General features: G+C 44.1%; 1 protein-coding gene across 1 annotated transcript in view; it reads left to right on the top strand.

Moving 5' to 3' along the window:
• T265_11380 (hypothetical protein) overlaps window positions 1–17,031 on the top strand; it is a gene marked incomplete at both ends in the record, with an annotated part of 85,018 nt that overhangs the window by 41,234 nt on the left and 26,753 nt on the right. The window contains 6 exons of the mRNA XM_009178019.1: window positions 815–963; window positions 2,648–2,713; window positions 4,087–4,275; window positions 7,461–7,943; window positions 8,029–8,298; window positions 13,825–13,905. Coding sequence (XP_009176283.1) covers window positions 815–963; window positions 2,648–2,713; window positions 4,087–4,275; window positions 7,461–7,943; window positions 8,029–8,298; window positions 13,825–13,905 — 1,238 coding nt within the window. The remainder of the gene's footprint in view (window positions 1–814; window positions 964–2,647; window positions 2,714–4,086; window positions 4,276–7,460; window positions 7,944–8,028; window positions 8,299–13,824; window positions 13,906–17,031) is intronic.

Raw genomic sequence — 17,031 nt, 5'->3', positions numbered from 1 at the left:
GGACGAAATCTCCATGTATATATATATATATATATATATATATATATATGGTTTAGTAGAATACCTCCAGGTTATCACTCACCACCCTGACAGTGCGCTAGTGGAAAATGCTTTCCAAATGTACTCAGGCACTACGGTGAATCATAAGGGAATTGACCAATGATAGTCAGGTAACTAGTACCGCTGCCCTTTGTTATGGCAACATGCAAAAGCCGGCAGATGGCTTGCTACGGGCCTGTGCGTGGTTATTACCTCGAACCCACCTCAGCGCCGGTCACTTGCTTGCACCTCCGTAAACAGCACGAACCATCGGTGGTCCTGTTTGCTTGTCTACTGTTGATTCTGATACGTGTCATGTATATATATACATATATATATGTATATATGTATATATATATATATATAAGCTGGAACAGCACTTGCTTTGCTGTCAAGCCGGGTTGGTGTAATGAAAGGTCTTCGTCCTAAGAGGTAGTTTACACTGCAGCGTGTCCAGTGTAATAGACTGAGCTCCACCCCTTCCCTAGGTTGCCTGTTGTACGTCAGTTCAGATAGTAATTGAAGACCAACACCTAGACGCGTGTGGCAGTTCCGTAAAGTGCACTTATTTTACACCAGGTGGGTATTGTTGGAATGAGTATTGGAGGATTTACTTTTTCTTAGACTTCACACTTGCCTGTTAAATGGAAATGTGGAGTGTAGCCTCTCTCTGACTTGAATCCTTCAATATTTTAAGCCCATTTTTGTGGCCTTTTCATCTGTATACACGTACGCCTGTTATTGCTTTCCTATTCCTTTCCTTCCCACCTTGCAGTACTTGACGAGGATGAGGAGTATCCACTGCCCGATATGTATAGTGAAGATTCTGACCATGTGGAAGAGAGCGATGAAGATCAGGTAGTGGAGAATGAGGAGGGTGGTCACAGGCGTCAGAAGAAACTGGTGAAGGCAATGTCTGTTGGAGTACGTTCCTTTCAGTGTGGTGCATTTGTTGTAACAGCTTCTTTCAGTACATTCTTGTGCCTGAATTTTGGGGTACAACCCGTTGGATTCATGTGTTCTTGGTATTTTCAGTCCTCTCACCAGAAACCCGCTTAACCTAGTGGATTAATGGCCGTTTTTTAACGTTATTGCATTCACGTCATGTTGAGAAATTCGACGTCGGCATTCACGTTTGGATCCTACTTGAGAAATATCTTGCCCCCAAGAGGGTCCACCACCCGAGGACATCCCCAGGAGGGTGATCTCTCTTCGGGAGGATCGCATACCGGTTTGTGACGGGAAACGCTGTTCTGTTGTTTACAAGGCAGTGGCTTTTATTCCAGAACGTCTTTTGCAGCGAGACTACTCCTTGACTACTTACTGTGATGGCTCACTGGTCTTCAACCTCGGTGAAGTTAAGGCTCTCAATCGTTCTCTTACTGTCAGCTACTAGACTGCATTGGAGAACCACTAATTCATGCAAACAAACGGTTATCGTGTTTGTTCGTTTTGTTTAGCCACGTGCGACTCGACGGAACGGGTTCTCTAAACATGATTTCTGTCTACACAATTCTCCGAACAGCCAAATTTGATCTGACAGCCTTTGTAGCTTGTTTCCGAACTGGTAGAATTCGCAAGACACATTGTACGCATACTTCTTGCTAACTGTATGGTTTATGTAGGCGCACTGCCAGGTATTCATTTGTTGTCTATTCATTCTCTTCTTGGTACACAGTCGCTGACTGTTGATCTTTTGAACGAATCTTCTCGCACATACTTATGTCTAGTTGAGATTCTTACTGAAGCTGGTCTAACATTTTTTTGTGAAATTCGGTCAGCTATTTGAGACGACCCACTATTGCAGTAGCGGATGAATCATGTTAAGCAGCTTATCGCTCCAAAAGTGCTTTAGGTTTATTTTCATGCAACTTTTGTTGTCGGTCAGCCATATCTTTTGATGAAGATTCCGCGTGCAGGCGGTCTCACGAAGGTGGTCTCGTGACGTTCATTTTGATCATCTTCAGCATTCTGCAGTTTCCGAAAGTACTGTGACGTCCGCATCTGTTAAGTTGGCTAACTATGGATATAAATGATCGATATAATAGGACGACTGAGGACACAGACGGATAATTGTCAGGCCGAAAACCAACCAAAACTCTTTGGGTTAGGGCTTGTGGGTTTATGGTTGACTGCAATAAGGCCACCATGTCAGAAATTGTTTCTGTTTTAGGTTATTGCTTGTCCGTAGCCTGGCAGACGACATCTATCAATCCAATTAAATAAGGTAGTCAGATTCTACTCGTCTGTAAGCCACATGGCTATCCGATAGAATCTCGTCGGGTCTGGAAACGAGAATCGCGTTTGACAAAGTTGTCGAACCTTAAGGCCGGGTTGATCCGGTGAAGCGAACAGTCCGGTAACGGTTTGCTATCATGCTTCTTTTCACGATTAAATATCTTCTGACTATCTCTCGCGACTCCGACTCACCACAATTAGCACACTTTTTGACTTTTCCGTTCTTGTGACCCGTACCTCTCATCAGACTGCGCAAAGTCAAAAATAGTATTCCTGGGTCTTAATTTTCGGTCTCGCTGCCTTGCATTTTTTCACTCAATTAACCAACTCATCAAAGTTGAATTTTTATTTCCTCTCATCTGCAAATCAGCAAAAACAAATCAAGCAGAAACTGATTGGCTTACTGAAGAAGTTGAAAATCGGTGATCCGAACGAGGTACGCTTTCCTACTGATAACTTTTTTACTCTCATGCATGCATCTTCCTCATTCCTTCAGTTCATTTTGCTCTTTATTTGGTGAAAATCAGTTAGCTTGTGTTTGTTATTCGGCCGTCTACCTGTATGCTCCGAATAACTGAATTATGTTTACTCCTCATCCGACTGTTTTCCAAACTTTCATCGCCTCTTGTTGAACGAATGTTTGTCACATATACGCTATCCTTGTAACAAGCTCTCAAGTGCAGCATGCATGTTAAGGTGTTTGCGCTTCCCTGTTCAGTATTACATAGTGAATGTCCTTATCCTGTATGTGTGGTGTCTTACGTCTGTACACTGCAACGTTTCGTTTTTTTTACGCCTGCCTTAACTTCAGACAAGGGACGTGGAAACTCCGTAGTTTTGGCATAATGGGTGGTAGAACAACAAAACCTGAATGAGGCTCCCAAATTCGTTCGTTTTAGCTAGATTCTCACATAAAGACAGCTTCGATAGTAGTGTTCCTGGTGTATCTAGTTCCTGTTAGCCAGCTTATCAGCCGGGCTCCAAATTTCATTTAGAAATGTAGCTGAACCATAGACATTCAACTTCCGTCCATCATTCGTTTCTTCGATTTGATGTTGCAAGTAAAACACGTTGTGCCGAAATAATTAAAAAAACGATCTTTCAGCTCTAATGCCCTTTCGGTGCATAGCTACCATGGCACGGATCGAACTGGGTGCGCTGAGATACTGACAGGTTGTCCAGACCCAGACTGGAGCGATCCATGTGCCGAAGTTGGGTTTGAATCACGAACCTTGTGGCGCCTTAACCGCTGAGCTATCTCGAGCTCGAAAGACTCGAAAGACTGGGAAGCATAGTGCGTCCTTATTGGGTATTATCCTCAGACCATCTTTCATGGGATCTTGAAACCGCAGCTTTTTTCCGTAGAGTTTGAACGCTTCCTTTCCGTTGCGACTGGCGGATCAACAGTTCGTTTACCTTGTACCAAGACACGGGCAGTTCTCTGGTATAAACTGCTTGTTTGCCCTCTTTGTTCTTCGATTATCCGAATGACCAGGCGTTTCCAAATTCTGCTTTGGTGTGACAACTTTAGTGATATAATAGGAAATAATTTCACTTGGTGGTTGCTAAGGCATAGATGTTAACTGCAAGTTCTGTGCGGTTAGCGATTGGCGCTGATTTAAGAGGCGTTAGGTTGTTCGCCATATGGTCTGTAGTACTGAAATGAAATTTTCAACCGCTGTGTTCAGTGTGGGAGGATTGACTAAGGTAGGTTCATGTCCGTTTTTCATTTCCTGCACATAACGCATGCTGCTACCGTCACTCATGATTCGTCAGTTTGACCGGTGATCATGTTGAACCACATTTCAGGAGGATTTGGACGTGGCTGAAACCTCAAAATTGTGGGATGAAATCGACCTAATAGCGACAGTGAGTGACGTGGAGGAAGAAGATTCGGACGCCGAAGGAGCAGAATCCATATCCATCCACAGTACGCCCAAGCCAACTCTACGGCCGTTTTTCGCAACAACCGGAGGTTCGGATGAAACTCTCGGTGGGGTAAGTTCATGGTCATGTCTGGCGTAGCCGAGTGTTATTTATTTTCGCGCACCCACCGAAAACAATTTAGCATTAGAGTTTGACCAAAGTTTCAGACCAGTCAGATACCTTAAATAAAGGACACGCCGTGGAATTCGACATATGTAGACGTGTTGGATGCACACTGTGTACATTGTTTCGTCTATGAGAGGTAACTCTATTTTATACTTGATCTTACTCCACAAGGTCTTCGTAAGTTGCACAAAGGCGTATCTTGCTGGATCGATTCGAAGGCCAATGTTTTTAGCTTACTGGTTAGACAGAATGCTAAGACCTGACTATCAAAACATAGTCATGTGAATCGGCCTATGTGATCGGTGTCGTGCCTTCCTGGGTGACTGGCTAACGTACCCTCGGTTGGGATCTGCATAAGCTTGGGTGGGAGATAGGAGGAGTGTTAAGAGTAACAATGATTAAAGGTAGGAGACGTCAGCACCCGAATGTTTTGGCGTATCAGCCCTGCCGTGTGCAGCAAACAAGGTGACCCGGCCGTTGTCTCCAGGCGACGGCTGATGTAGCGCAAGGACACCTCTTATGGTGCCCACAACATGTGTGTTCAAATGTTCACTCGCAATCAGACCATTGGTTGGACGCTTGTTCAAGCTGAGTGCGACGTTGTAACTTTGTTTCGTCGCAGAAATGACATATGGGCTTAGCCCGTGAGATGAAATTAGTTAGGAGATCATACCGCTTGAGAGCGTTCCTCGTGAGCTCTTGATCGCGTGGCGCCAAGGTGAATGGTCTTAACAAAATGAATATGCAACTGATGCTGTAACATCCATCTAATGAATCTCAATCAAAATGAAACGCGTATTGGATTGTTGTGGAAGATTAATCATACCCTTCAGATCGAAGCCTAGTAGGCATGGGACTCATCAGTAAAGCTTGTGTTGCAAACTTTGCAATAAATCATCAAACGGAAGTTGGTTATCAGTTGACACCCCTTTCCAGATGATCGTGCAAGGTATTGTAGTTCTTGTCGTTATTCGGTATCGATTTATATCAATTATTGCTCGTCCTAAAATAACCTAATGTTGAGGGAATATCCAGATGAATGTTAATTAACAAGTACGATCGTAACAACCAAGAAGCAGGAGTAAAGTTGACGTATGTTATTCACATCACTGAGCAATGCAGACCGTTTGCTTTGAAGCAACAGACAAAACATGTTCGAAATTTAAGACGGTGTGTGATTTAAGTCATATTTCTATCAGTCAAACTCGATCGATGACCGGTGAATATCCCACTTAGAAACCATTGTAGAAGCTGTCTATCTTTGTGTTTCTTTCTCGCAAGCTGTTACACAGATGTAGGGTTTTGTGCATTGCTCACGTTAAGAATCCACTCCTCAAAGTATGTTAAACAGCTCCTTTCCTCTAGGGGGATTACTATGTGATTCTCGGGACCGCAGTGGGATGCTTTAGTTGGTGGTTACGGTGCCTAATTAAGCTGCTGGGTTTGATGTGGAGTTGAATACCAGAAATGATACTATGTTTTTGAACGGATTTCATTCACAAAGCGACTTTAACTCCATTTAGTCACCGGGGGTACGTTACTGACCGTGAATCTTCCATCTTTCATCGTGTTTGAAATTTGTAGTTTGTTTCACATATTTACTGCGCAGTTCAACACATGTGTAATTCCTGTGGTTCTTCGAAAAAATTCTGATGTCAGGTCGCTGCAGTACTGCTCGGTTTGTGCTATTAGCTTTGCATTTCAAGTTCATTTTAAGATTTGAAAATATAGACTAATCATGTGGAGTAAGATATGATGGTGGGCCATGCAATCGCACCCGAACTTCGTCAAACATTCAGGGTCTTGTAAGCTCTGTGATGAGACGCGTGTTTTTGAGAAGGGGATTCCCTTTCCACAACTTCCTCCGTTTTTCTTCCGATGCCCCCTTGAACCTGCACAGCATGTTACACTAATATTCGGTACTAACATTTTCAGCCATTGGGAAGGTAGTCAATCATTCCTCACTCCAGCACACAGTGGCCTTGACTATTCCCACTGATTTTCAGGACTTGAATTTTCTTCATCTTTGAGAACATTTGAGAACATTAGTGTTGATGTTGCGTTGACCAAGGTTTAATCTCAGAATCCTTGTAGTGTAACCATGTTTCGTCCGCGGTAGGCAGTCGTTTCAAAAAATTGACACAGTATGACTGGGAATGTCATAAAATCGATTTAGAGTCGTTCAGCGGATTTTTTCTCTTCAGCGTTCAAACATTTGGGCACCGTTGTTCGATGCTGGCTTTTACATACGGAGCTCCTCATCGATTGCATGCTCAGCATGTTACCTAGCTATCCCGTTTTTATAGAATATCTCTGGAATTCTCTTCCACTTTCTGTCCATCCAACCTCCTAAACTCTGCAAGTTTTCAGGACTAGGATCAAGGTTGGTCCGTCGAATTCTCCACGATTCTTCACGCTTGTGGTTCATGCATGAGTCTTTTATTTCCTCGCACTGAAGTGCTTTTCCTTGCTTCAGTGCTTGTCATGTACTTTTATCTAATTCAATATCCATCATTTTTACGGGGTCCTCCCACTATGAGTCTTTCCTTGTGACCAATAGAAGCAACTATCTGCACGAAATTTACTTGTGCTCATTGTCTTTTAACTCTTATTTTGGATGGGATGTTAGCCCATTGGTGTCAGATGTCAGCAGGCTAACAGTGTTTGGACCATCTATCCCTTCTAGAATGGAAATCCGAAACTATGGGGACCCTGATGACTAAGCCGTGAATTCCGTGCAGTGACGCGAATTTCTGTTGTGCTGCGAAATTCGTCACTATAGAACCGTATTGGGATTTATCCGGTTTGATAGCTGTTGTACGGCTGCACATTGTGTTTGGCCCATCCAGTTTCATTGTCTTCTGTTGTTTATTTTCCTGAAACTAAAAAACATCGTTCCAAGCTTTCTTTATGCGGTCGCACAATGCTGTCACATTTCTCGGGTGCGGGAGACAAGGACAAATGGATCACAGTCGTAGTTAGTTGAGTGCACATATGAGAAGGAACTAGGTAAGAACTGGAGAACATCTTGATCCTGTGTTTGAGGTAATTTTTCACTTGCAGGTATCACCTTACGTGAGCAGATTTGCTTTCATTCTGTTTCTCATCTATTTTTGTTCTGTTCACTCAAGGATGCCGGAACCAAACTGTTGAAACGCCTCCATCGACAGTTGCTGACACAAAGTGAAACGGACACGTCACCGGATTCATCCTATTTGCGATCAGTTCTTCCGCCCATAAACTACCCAGTAAGGGCCGCTGTACCCGGGATAGGAGTTAAAGTCACAGGTATGTTCCCTATCTCTACTTTGTTCTACCATTCGATAGCGCCAGCTAGATCAACTGCACTCCGATTACGACACCAACGTGACTCGGCAGCTGGTGGTGGCCGTCTGTCTGGCACCCGATTCGCGAAACGTTTCACTCATATTGGACGACGATCCAATGTAGGTGACCCGGGGAAGCAATTAACAAACACTGCGGAAACGTCCAAAGTTAGTGAAGAACCTGTTGCTCGCGAGTACTACCCTTCAATGGGTGTACAGTACCCAGCGCGCGAAGACAGCCTGACTGAAAATCAGGACAACTCTTTACCTGGTAACCCAAGTGATCTTGTAAGTCTTGCTGTTCTGTTTGATGGCTGGCTCGATTTCCACTCGGTTACTGTAGATTGTGGTAAATGCCTTTTTCTTGATTCAGGCATCATCTGAAGACGATTCGATCCCGCGTGAACGTCAAAGCCCACCGGCAGAAATGCTCACTCATCAACTGTTCGCGCAAAGCTTCCGAAGTAGTTTGGATGTGGGCTCAACCCCTTTGATCGGTGACTCGGTAGGAACAACACAGTCTAGGCCTCCTGCAAGTGCCCCTCGTTCTCCCACACTCACTTCAACTCCAGATGCACAACGTACTCACCCTTCATTCCGTTTGCTAGATGACACGCGAGAATCTTCTTTATCCGCCGTAGAAGTGAGTGAAATGAACGTTATCCCTGGCTATTGTATTTTTCTGCACTCTAAGCACCTTTCTGGTGCTCGATCTGTCTTCCGTTACATCTTCAAACAGATTGTTTAGCTGCTGTTTAGTCAGGTTTAATCTAGCTGTTCAATCATGGCCGAGTTCCTTTTGTTTACGAGATTGCGAGTACTCTGTGTAAAATGAATCGCCTCGATTAGCAATTTATTTGATAATGTTCGTGATTATCACCATTCAAGGGTGAGATTTAGGCGATTCTGGATTTGTGTGGCATTCGACTTGTCGCAGCATGTCACAATATAAAGACGATTTTTCTTTTTTGTATACACTAGGTTTTTGCATAGTTATTTATTCATTCTGTAGAAGTCTGTGAGACATTTCTTCTATCACGTAAAGGAATGTTTACCTCTGGACCGTAGAAATATTCCGTATTTCCTAGAAATAGCGATCAGCATTTTGATTCATTGCTTCGTAGCTTGTTCCTTTTGGAGAACTGCTACCTAATTTATGTGAATAGCTGGCCAAATGTTCACAACTACTTGACACCGATTTAAACTCGGTGGAATAAGGTCGGAGGGAAAAACGATTAGACGCCTCTTGCAAACCATCAGTCAGCCAAAACATGAGGGCGTAACAATGAACACCGTTACCAACTATCTGCCTTCATTAGTCAGTTCTTTCAAGCTATAATACCTCACAACCCTCAGTGTAACTGCACGTTACCGGGAGCAGTCCATTAACATACCGTCAAAGTGGCAATCAATAAGCCGAATGTATTCCCCAACCCTCTGGTAAGTGATGTTTCTATCCTTGGGATTGCATTGTCGAGTGGGTATTCATTAGAAAATGGAACAGTCATTTGCGTTCCAGAAGGTTGCGTTCACCACGTGCACTGGGGAGTACGCTTGCGACCCACAAGGCTGATCCAGCTGAGACAAGTTCGTCCGCAAGTCCACGTGGTCATGGTTGCGTTGGAGAGACTAAATCCCGTCCGAATTCTTACTTGTTTTCAGACGCATTAACTCGTCATGTCTCTAATCTTATCACGTCTGTCTGGATAGTCTTTCTCTATACCGTTCGGTCGTGTGTCGGATCCTCCCATAATACAAAATAAAGTTGGGGGCTCTCCCAACTGCGAAATTTCGGCATCTTCGATTTCGAACTGTGGTCCTGGTGTTTTTGCAGCAACGGAGCATCAGGGTCATCAATGATGTTCTCTACTTTCAGACTTGTGGTGTTGCACTTTCGTCCTGCTTTCGGACGCTTATTCCAAAGTTTGGAGCGAAAGAGTCTCGATCGTTCAGCCGTAGCACCCTTCCGGTGCCTAACTGCCATGCCACCCGAAGCATGAGGGCTGGGATACTGCCAGGTTGCCCAAGCCTAGACAGGGGAAGTCGAGAGGTAGAGGTCGGGTTCGAACCACAGACCTTGCGGTTAGTAAATTCGCGCTCTAACCACTCGAGATATCTCAATGCGTTGCATCGTATACGAGCAAGTATTCCATAACATGCCGGAGAAGCTTAGCTGGCGCCTACAAAGTTTCACGGAGCTTGTTTGGACTAATGATAGTTAAGCAGCATCCCACAGGGAGAGCTGTGTTTTATAGTGTCATTTCACCGGTACAGCACGTGCTTTTCTGAGGTCAGGTCGCTAGACCTCTTGTATGTCGGCAAATGGTTGATTGAGTTGTCTGACCGATGCAGTAAGAAGAACTATGGTCTAGACGCCAATGTATCTCCTTTGAGGCCATTTTTACTGTTCTGGCTAAATCCAAGGCAATTTTGACACATTCTTTCTCAGAATGCACTACGCAAGCGGAAAATTAATCGGAACTTAATGATACTAATAGGCTGTCACTCCTACTTTGACGTCAGCAAGACAACACTTTTGTATTATAATACATTGTGTCACACACATTAAGAGAATGTCACAGTTTCATCGACCAATGGTGTCTTATCGGGTACTATATACGGACGCAACCACACGATGTATGAGTGGAAATAATGTTTCACCTGTTTAGCTCTCGAGCGGTGGTTGTAGGTATTTTGATTAAAGTTGACGTGTACGTGATATAACATCACCGACCAAAGTACTTAGTCACAGCATCGTCACTGCAACAGTGAAACTATCAGTTATTCACTATGCAGTTAACTCAACAGGGCTGTCTTCTGTGCGCTGATATGCTGTTGTGACGGTAGCTCTCAGCAGAGGCATTCAATCTGCCAGAGGGACGTGACAGATACGTCGTGGGAAGAATTCAGATTCATCCGTTTTAAACAAGGTTGAACACGATATAAACGGACGTAACAAAATACACTAATTTGCAAACAAATTTCGTTTTGCCAGTGATTCACCTGGAACTCATCTGAATCCTTCGTTTATGGTGGTTTCAAGTAGCTGAATGTGCTGCACCAGGCGGCTTTGTGTTTCAGACGTTAGGATATTCGGGATATCGCGATATATGTACGCACGGTATACGCTACTCATAAGGCTGCTGAGATCTCTTCGACAGCCCACGACTGGTTTCGCCCTGTTGGGGCTCATCAAGTAGGTATGGTCCCCGAGTTTCCGTCAACATTATATTCTACTTGAACCCAAATTGCACAAAATTAGCGAAATACACTCGTTTGTAGGCAATTTTGGTTTTGTGGGAGAATCACCCGAAACCCAGATGAATCTCTGGTTTATCAAGTTTTCGTGGACTGTCCAAGAATTTTCAGCACCCTTATGAGTAGTATATTACGGGTTTAACAATCTTTCTGTATTGTAATTTTACTATTTTAATAGTTAACACTGCATAAGTGAACTGAGATAAACACTCAAACGAGATAAACTTGCTTTTATCGTTTGGCTTATTTGCTTGAGTATAATTCTAGTGAGCCCTTTGCCATATACAAACACAGGTTCACCACTGTTTGATGCTGAGTATTCAAATGTTCGGGGCTGTCGGATTGGCCTAATCTTTCTCATTCTTCATTGAAAATCTAGTGTTCACTTTTATGTGGCTTGGTGGCACTGGACAATATATGCGCACCACCACCACCACCACCATAGCTTTGTTTTTTTCCAGTGTGTTACACACATCACATTCCACAGAGCATCGATTAGTTGGGACCGTCGCCTGCGTCATCCACGTTAGTGAAGCTTCACATAGTGCAGTTTTGAAGTGGAAATTCCCTGTAGCTTCTGCTTTGGTTATCCCTGTGTGTATGTGTGTGTTCGTTATTGCCAAGGGTGGCACTCGTGCAATCGTTAGGTCTCTTGCGCTTGACTGCTGAATAACTTCCCATGCTTTTGTTCAACCGAGCGGCTGGAAGTAATCGGTAAGTGTCAACTTAATGTCACGCTGTTGCTTTCGGTGTCAAAGCCAGCTTGGAAAATGAAGCGCCCTTTACGCTGGAGTTGATCAGTGCTCAGTGTTACTTCGTAAATGTTTTGCGCCTGAACAAGCACCTCAACGTGTTCCTTATAGCTTATACTACCCTGGCAGTTTACCGACCTTTCCACATCCTCTGTCAGCCGGCTTTTGAGTCAAATGCTTTGGTTGGTGGCCTTAATTTATTTTTATACTCCCTCATAGAGTCCAAGCCATCGTGGATCCTGAACTTCTTGGCTAAAAATAATAGGAGTTGCTTCGACCGTTCTTTGATGCCATTAGCCTGTTGGGCTTATGTGATGCATTTAAAATAGCGGGTAGGCGCAGATATGCTAAAATTGACATCTTCATTCTTTCCTACTTACCATACATCATACTGATGCATCCAGAGGCACTATCACTAGGACCAACGATTGTGTTTGTCTTTCTCGCCCATCAGCCTCACATCAAATTTCGAACTGTAAAACCCGGTTTACTTACGTGGCGGCTGAAGCTAGCTGCCTAGACGGAATAAGCCCTTGCTCGTACGTTGGATCCTCCCTATATTAACGTGTGCTGTCTATCAGAAACGGGGATCACAAACACAACTACTTTAGCTGAGCAAACTATCCCATCACTCTACTTGCCTTTTCGTCTGCTTCTCTATATGGACACGAACCACTCCGGCTGAATATAAAACCTTCGAAAGGGCACTACGCTTGACTGATTACACTTTGATAGTCGCATCTGTGTAATTCGTTTCTGCATCTGATATAATCTTGAGAACAAAAGGTCAATCGCTGTTTGGTTGCTGTGTCTGCCTATGTCCCAACAGACTGCGGTTCCCAGTCTGTCAAAAGTAGTCTTTGACGCTGTAGATGCTCACGGCTAGAAGTACTGAAATCCCGCTGATAGCATAAATGTGAAAAATCGATAGGCTCATTAATGCCTGGACTCAATAGACTTTAACTAAACATGACACGCACTTACGATGGAGAACGCCCATTGTGTTTGCATACTAACTGCATGCCGTCTCTTTGTAATGCCATTTCTGAGAACGGAGTACCTGACGCTTCTTCGGATCTTTGACCAGGGATGTCATCGAACGGTCGCTTGAATTGTATGGCGTCAGCGAGCAGGCGGTTATGCGGTTTTGCAGTAGGTAGCTCAGTTGCGAAAGGCATCCGGCGAGATGCCGTAGTTTCGCCATGTACCACGCATTCCAGATCATCTACGGAGACTAGCGTAACCCCCTGTCTTGGAAGAAAGATTACAAACCATTCTAATACTCTTCATGCGATGTCTCGCGGGATGGCGTCCTTGGTGACCATTCGTACTTTTGGCTGAAGAATTTATACCTGCCAACACAGTCAGTTTGTGTACAGGTAGTCTAGGTGGATGCCTTATGGTGTAGACTGATATTGACGACACATCAGATAGCTTCCTCACGAGTTTTTCTTCCACGATTAAAAGTGAAGGAAAGTGAAACAACTACTGTGGATTCTGACCACGGCACATCAACCTAAGCTTTGGAGTTCACGGTCAGTCGTTTGAGTGATATTCCTATATATCGATCAAAGAACACTCGCTCTCCTCCATGAAATCTCGGTTATCGATGCAAATTTTATTAGAATACAGACAGCATTTCCTCTTCGCATGCCTCATTGAATGTCCAAATTTACTCGCCCATGCTTTGCTGGTCATCTGATTGGCTCTGTAGCATTTGGGATACATTTTGTTAGAATACAGACAGCATTTGCTCTTCGCATGCCTCATTGAATGCCCAAATTTACTCGCTCATGCTTTGCTCGCCATCTGATTGGCTCTGTAGCATTTGGGATAGGTCCAAACGCCGATTGTTTCAAACTTCAGCACTGACTGAAACAAGCGAGTGTTGATAATTGGGTAGTCGAAGCGCGAGTTCCTATGCGGAAAAGCCCTTGATGATGGGCTGGATATTCGTTCTTGACATCGGTATCGCTATTGGGCGATGCTGTTGTCTGCCTGTAGAGCGCTGTTCTTATCTAATTTGTGGCCTGTTAATCCTACAGTTTAGTTAGGGACAGTGATGGCCACAAACTTTCCTTGAAATTCCTTGTGACATTTCACTAGACGCTTTTGTTTCTCCCTACTTACCGCATCATCCTCCCCTCCAATCTTTTCAGTTCGATCAGCTCGGGTCTAGTTCATTGGATAAGCTCACCAACGTGGTTTTTCTGGTCAACCTACTGGAACCTGGCGGAAAAGTAAGTTGCGTAGATCTTCGTCATCCTTCTTTAACTCACTCACGTGCCGGACTCTACAGAGATCGTATTACAAACATATCGAATTGTAGGTGTGCTACTTCGTAATCGAATCACGCAAACTCTTGTTGTGTGCCATTCTCCAGTTCGTTCACCACGTGAATTTCCACACAACCTCATGCTCGAGTTCTAGTGACTAGTTGATTTGGGTCTTTCGCATCCTATCGACATTTTCTGTTCGATAAAAAACCAATCAGTGTAGAAACTCCTAGTATGGACAACCGATGTCGCTTCCAGGATATGTGCTTCCTAATGGATGGGGTCCTCATAATGTCTTCAAATTGTGTATGCGATCTCTGCTTCCAGATGAACAGCTCTAGCCAATTGGTAAATTGAAACTCGCAGACAAGAATAATAAAGTCAGTACTGAGGCCAGATGAACAGGCCAATTGATAAATTGAAAATCGCAGACAAGAATAGTAAAGTCAGTACTGAGGCCTCAGCCGTGAAACTACAGGAATTTTGTTTCACAAGCAGTATTGTAGGAACAAGGAAAAGATTGATAGAGTAAAAACTATTTCTAGCCTACCACAGTCATCCGCGTTTGTGCGCTCGAAATGGTCAACCAGACAAGGTGAACTTATATCACGAGCACCACGAAGCTCTACCTAAGGTTTCTGGTCAAGCGGGGGGAGGACATAGAAGACGCCCTGTCGTGAGAGCGTAATCACATCAATAGTCCTCCAACACTTCGTCATTTCCATATTCTTCCACAACGTCATGTTATGCGATTGGGGGGGGGGCAAACTTTGCTGTGAATGTCCCCATGGCACTAGGACAACGTGATGACCAAGGAGGAACCCAAAATTTCGCCAATCTAAACCATACCATATATCTGACATTACTTTCGACCTTTTTCCCGTGCCATTGAAACCATTCGTTACTTTTATTCCCTCCCTCTGAGCTTGACATCTTCAAGTTAGAAACTAGCCTCTTCTGACTTAGATAGTCACTGCAGACATACGCATTCTTGCCGACCAGACATGAAAGTTTGTGTAAATCGAATGACCATGTCTCAGAGTTGCGTAATGCGATTACGGACTGAATATGTCATACACAGAAGGCATTGCCCAGAAAGGACATAAAGCACTCTATCAAGCATTCTGCTAATTATTACCATTTTTATCACTCTGTTTTCTATAGAGGAGAATGTCGGTAGCTCAGGCAGCATAGATGGTCGTTGGCTTGTTCGCTGAGCTGGGCGATTTGGTTGCAAACGTTTCATCACCAATCGAGGTGACATCATCAGTGCGTAGCTACGCACTGATGATCACTCTGTTGTGATTTTCTGTTCTCTTGCTAGAAGCCGGTCCATGAGTTTTCACCACTAATCCGTTGTCTTTCACCTTTGCTCCCCGTCCGTTCGAATTGTTCGGACGCCCTCGTGCACTGTTTTCTGCGTGCTTACCCAGGCGCTCTAGCTGAGATTCAAGTCCGGACTGTTGATTGGTGTACTTGGTAACAAAATCATATGGTGTGATGGCAACGTTTTACTAGGGTGAGCGGTGCCTAAGGAAGTGCTATCTAATCAAAAAAATTTTCAACTGCCACTCCTAACAATGAGTGAAGGGTTTTTACTAAATGGTTATTTTTCGTGTAAAAATTTTCACTTCAGCCTTTTGGTAGCTTCGCCGCCGAGGTCGACTATCGGTCAGTTAGGCCAAGGAACAGATCTCCACAGGGAACATCTGTCATGTTCGACAACATGACTGTAATCCGACGGAATAATCCCCGTCTTACTATTAGCTCTCTTAAGCGAATCCGACTTTCCTGCGAATGGGTCTTGGCGTTTTTTCGGGCACAGAGAAAAAGAAGACGACACTGTCATCAGCCTTCTATCGTAGAATCGAGAAAATCGGGAGAGAAGCACATTTGGAAATTGGTTAGGATATGCGTTTCTTCTTGGGGAGCGTACTGCCCGATGTATGCACGTTCCGAGTTCATGGACTTTATATCTGGAGTACACTTGGTCACCGAGCTCTTTGTCTGGGAGATCCGAAGTTCTCGTATACTACTTACTCTTCATTTCAATCTGTTCTAGTGAAAAAGGTCGATACCATTCGATGACAATCCGTTTATATCCGGGTGTTTTAAACAGACCCAACGAAGTGGGATGGCATATTCACTTATTTCTCAAACGACTGATCTATGTACTCGATACTCTTGCCTTCCTGTGATCGACACTAACTCAACGCCGTTACCCCATACGGTCGCCGTCAGCTCTTGTCATCTGCCCAGTCTCGAATAAGAACCATCAAGCACAGCACTCCATCACGAAGACAGTAGTAATTAGTATGAGTTCAATCTATATTAGGTCGCTAGACATGCTTGCACCCTATTATTCAACCTTATTGCCTGTATGGGGTACTGTTGAATGAGCTCAAATTGGCGCTTGTTGACGTGTATCTCATTAGCGTGTTCGGTCGTCCAGGAACAATTCGTTTCGAGAGACAAGTTACACTTATCGTCCCCACAGAAGAACCACAAGGCGTATCCTCACATTTGAACGGTCCGAGTCCATCTTGTTTGTTTTGTACGCTAGTCTTTTGAAGGGCCATTAGGGCATGTTAACTAGGGCAACTAGTGAACAGGATTCCAAAAAAATGCAATGGACACGGTTCGTTTCAATTTGCAGTGTCTGTGTTTGCGTGTTCGTAAGAGAGGCACTGATCCTACTGGTCTACAGTCAGATGCGAGAACTCGCAGCTTGGTCTCCAGTTTAGCTACGGTGTTAAACCAGATTGTCTGACCACTTTTGTATACCATTCCACGTAATTTGTGGGAATTCGTGACTATATTACGTAACCTCCACGGAGCCGAATTCTCCTAGCGGGACTTAACTGCAACATAGCTGAACAAGTGATGTTCAGTGTAGTCGGTAACATTTCCGACAATTCGCTTAGTGGTTGTACAACCATGACAATAATTTACGAGTCACATGCGGACCCAATAGATCCATTCCACAGAAAATGAAATGAAGTAAGTAATGTGCAACCATGGAGCTCCAAAGGTAGGATGTGGATCCATTTCTGAACTAGAGCGCCTGCTAGAAATTTCAAGTGGGCTTTT

The sequence above is a fragment of the Opisthorchis viverrini genome (genome assembly GCF_000715545.1).
Source record: "Opisthorchis viverrini unplaced genomic scaffold opera_v5_495, whole genome shotgun sequence".
In the NCBI taxonomy this organism is placed as follows: domain Eukaryota; kingdom Metazoa; phylum Platyhelminthes; class Trematoda; order Opisthorchiida; family Opisthorchiidae; genus Opisthorchis; species Opisthorchis viverrini.
The sequence above is the reverse complement of the archived record's forward strand: the minus strand, read 5'-3'. Positions and strand labels throughout refer to the sequence as shown.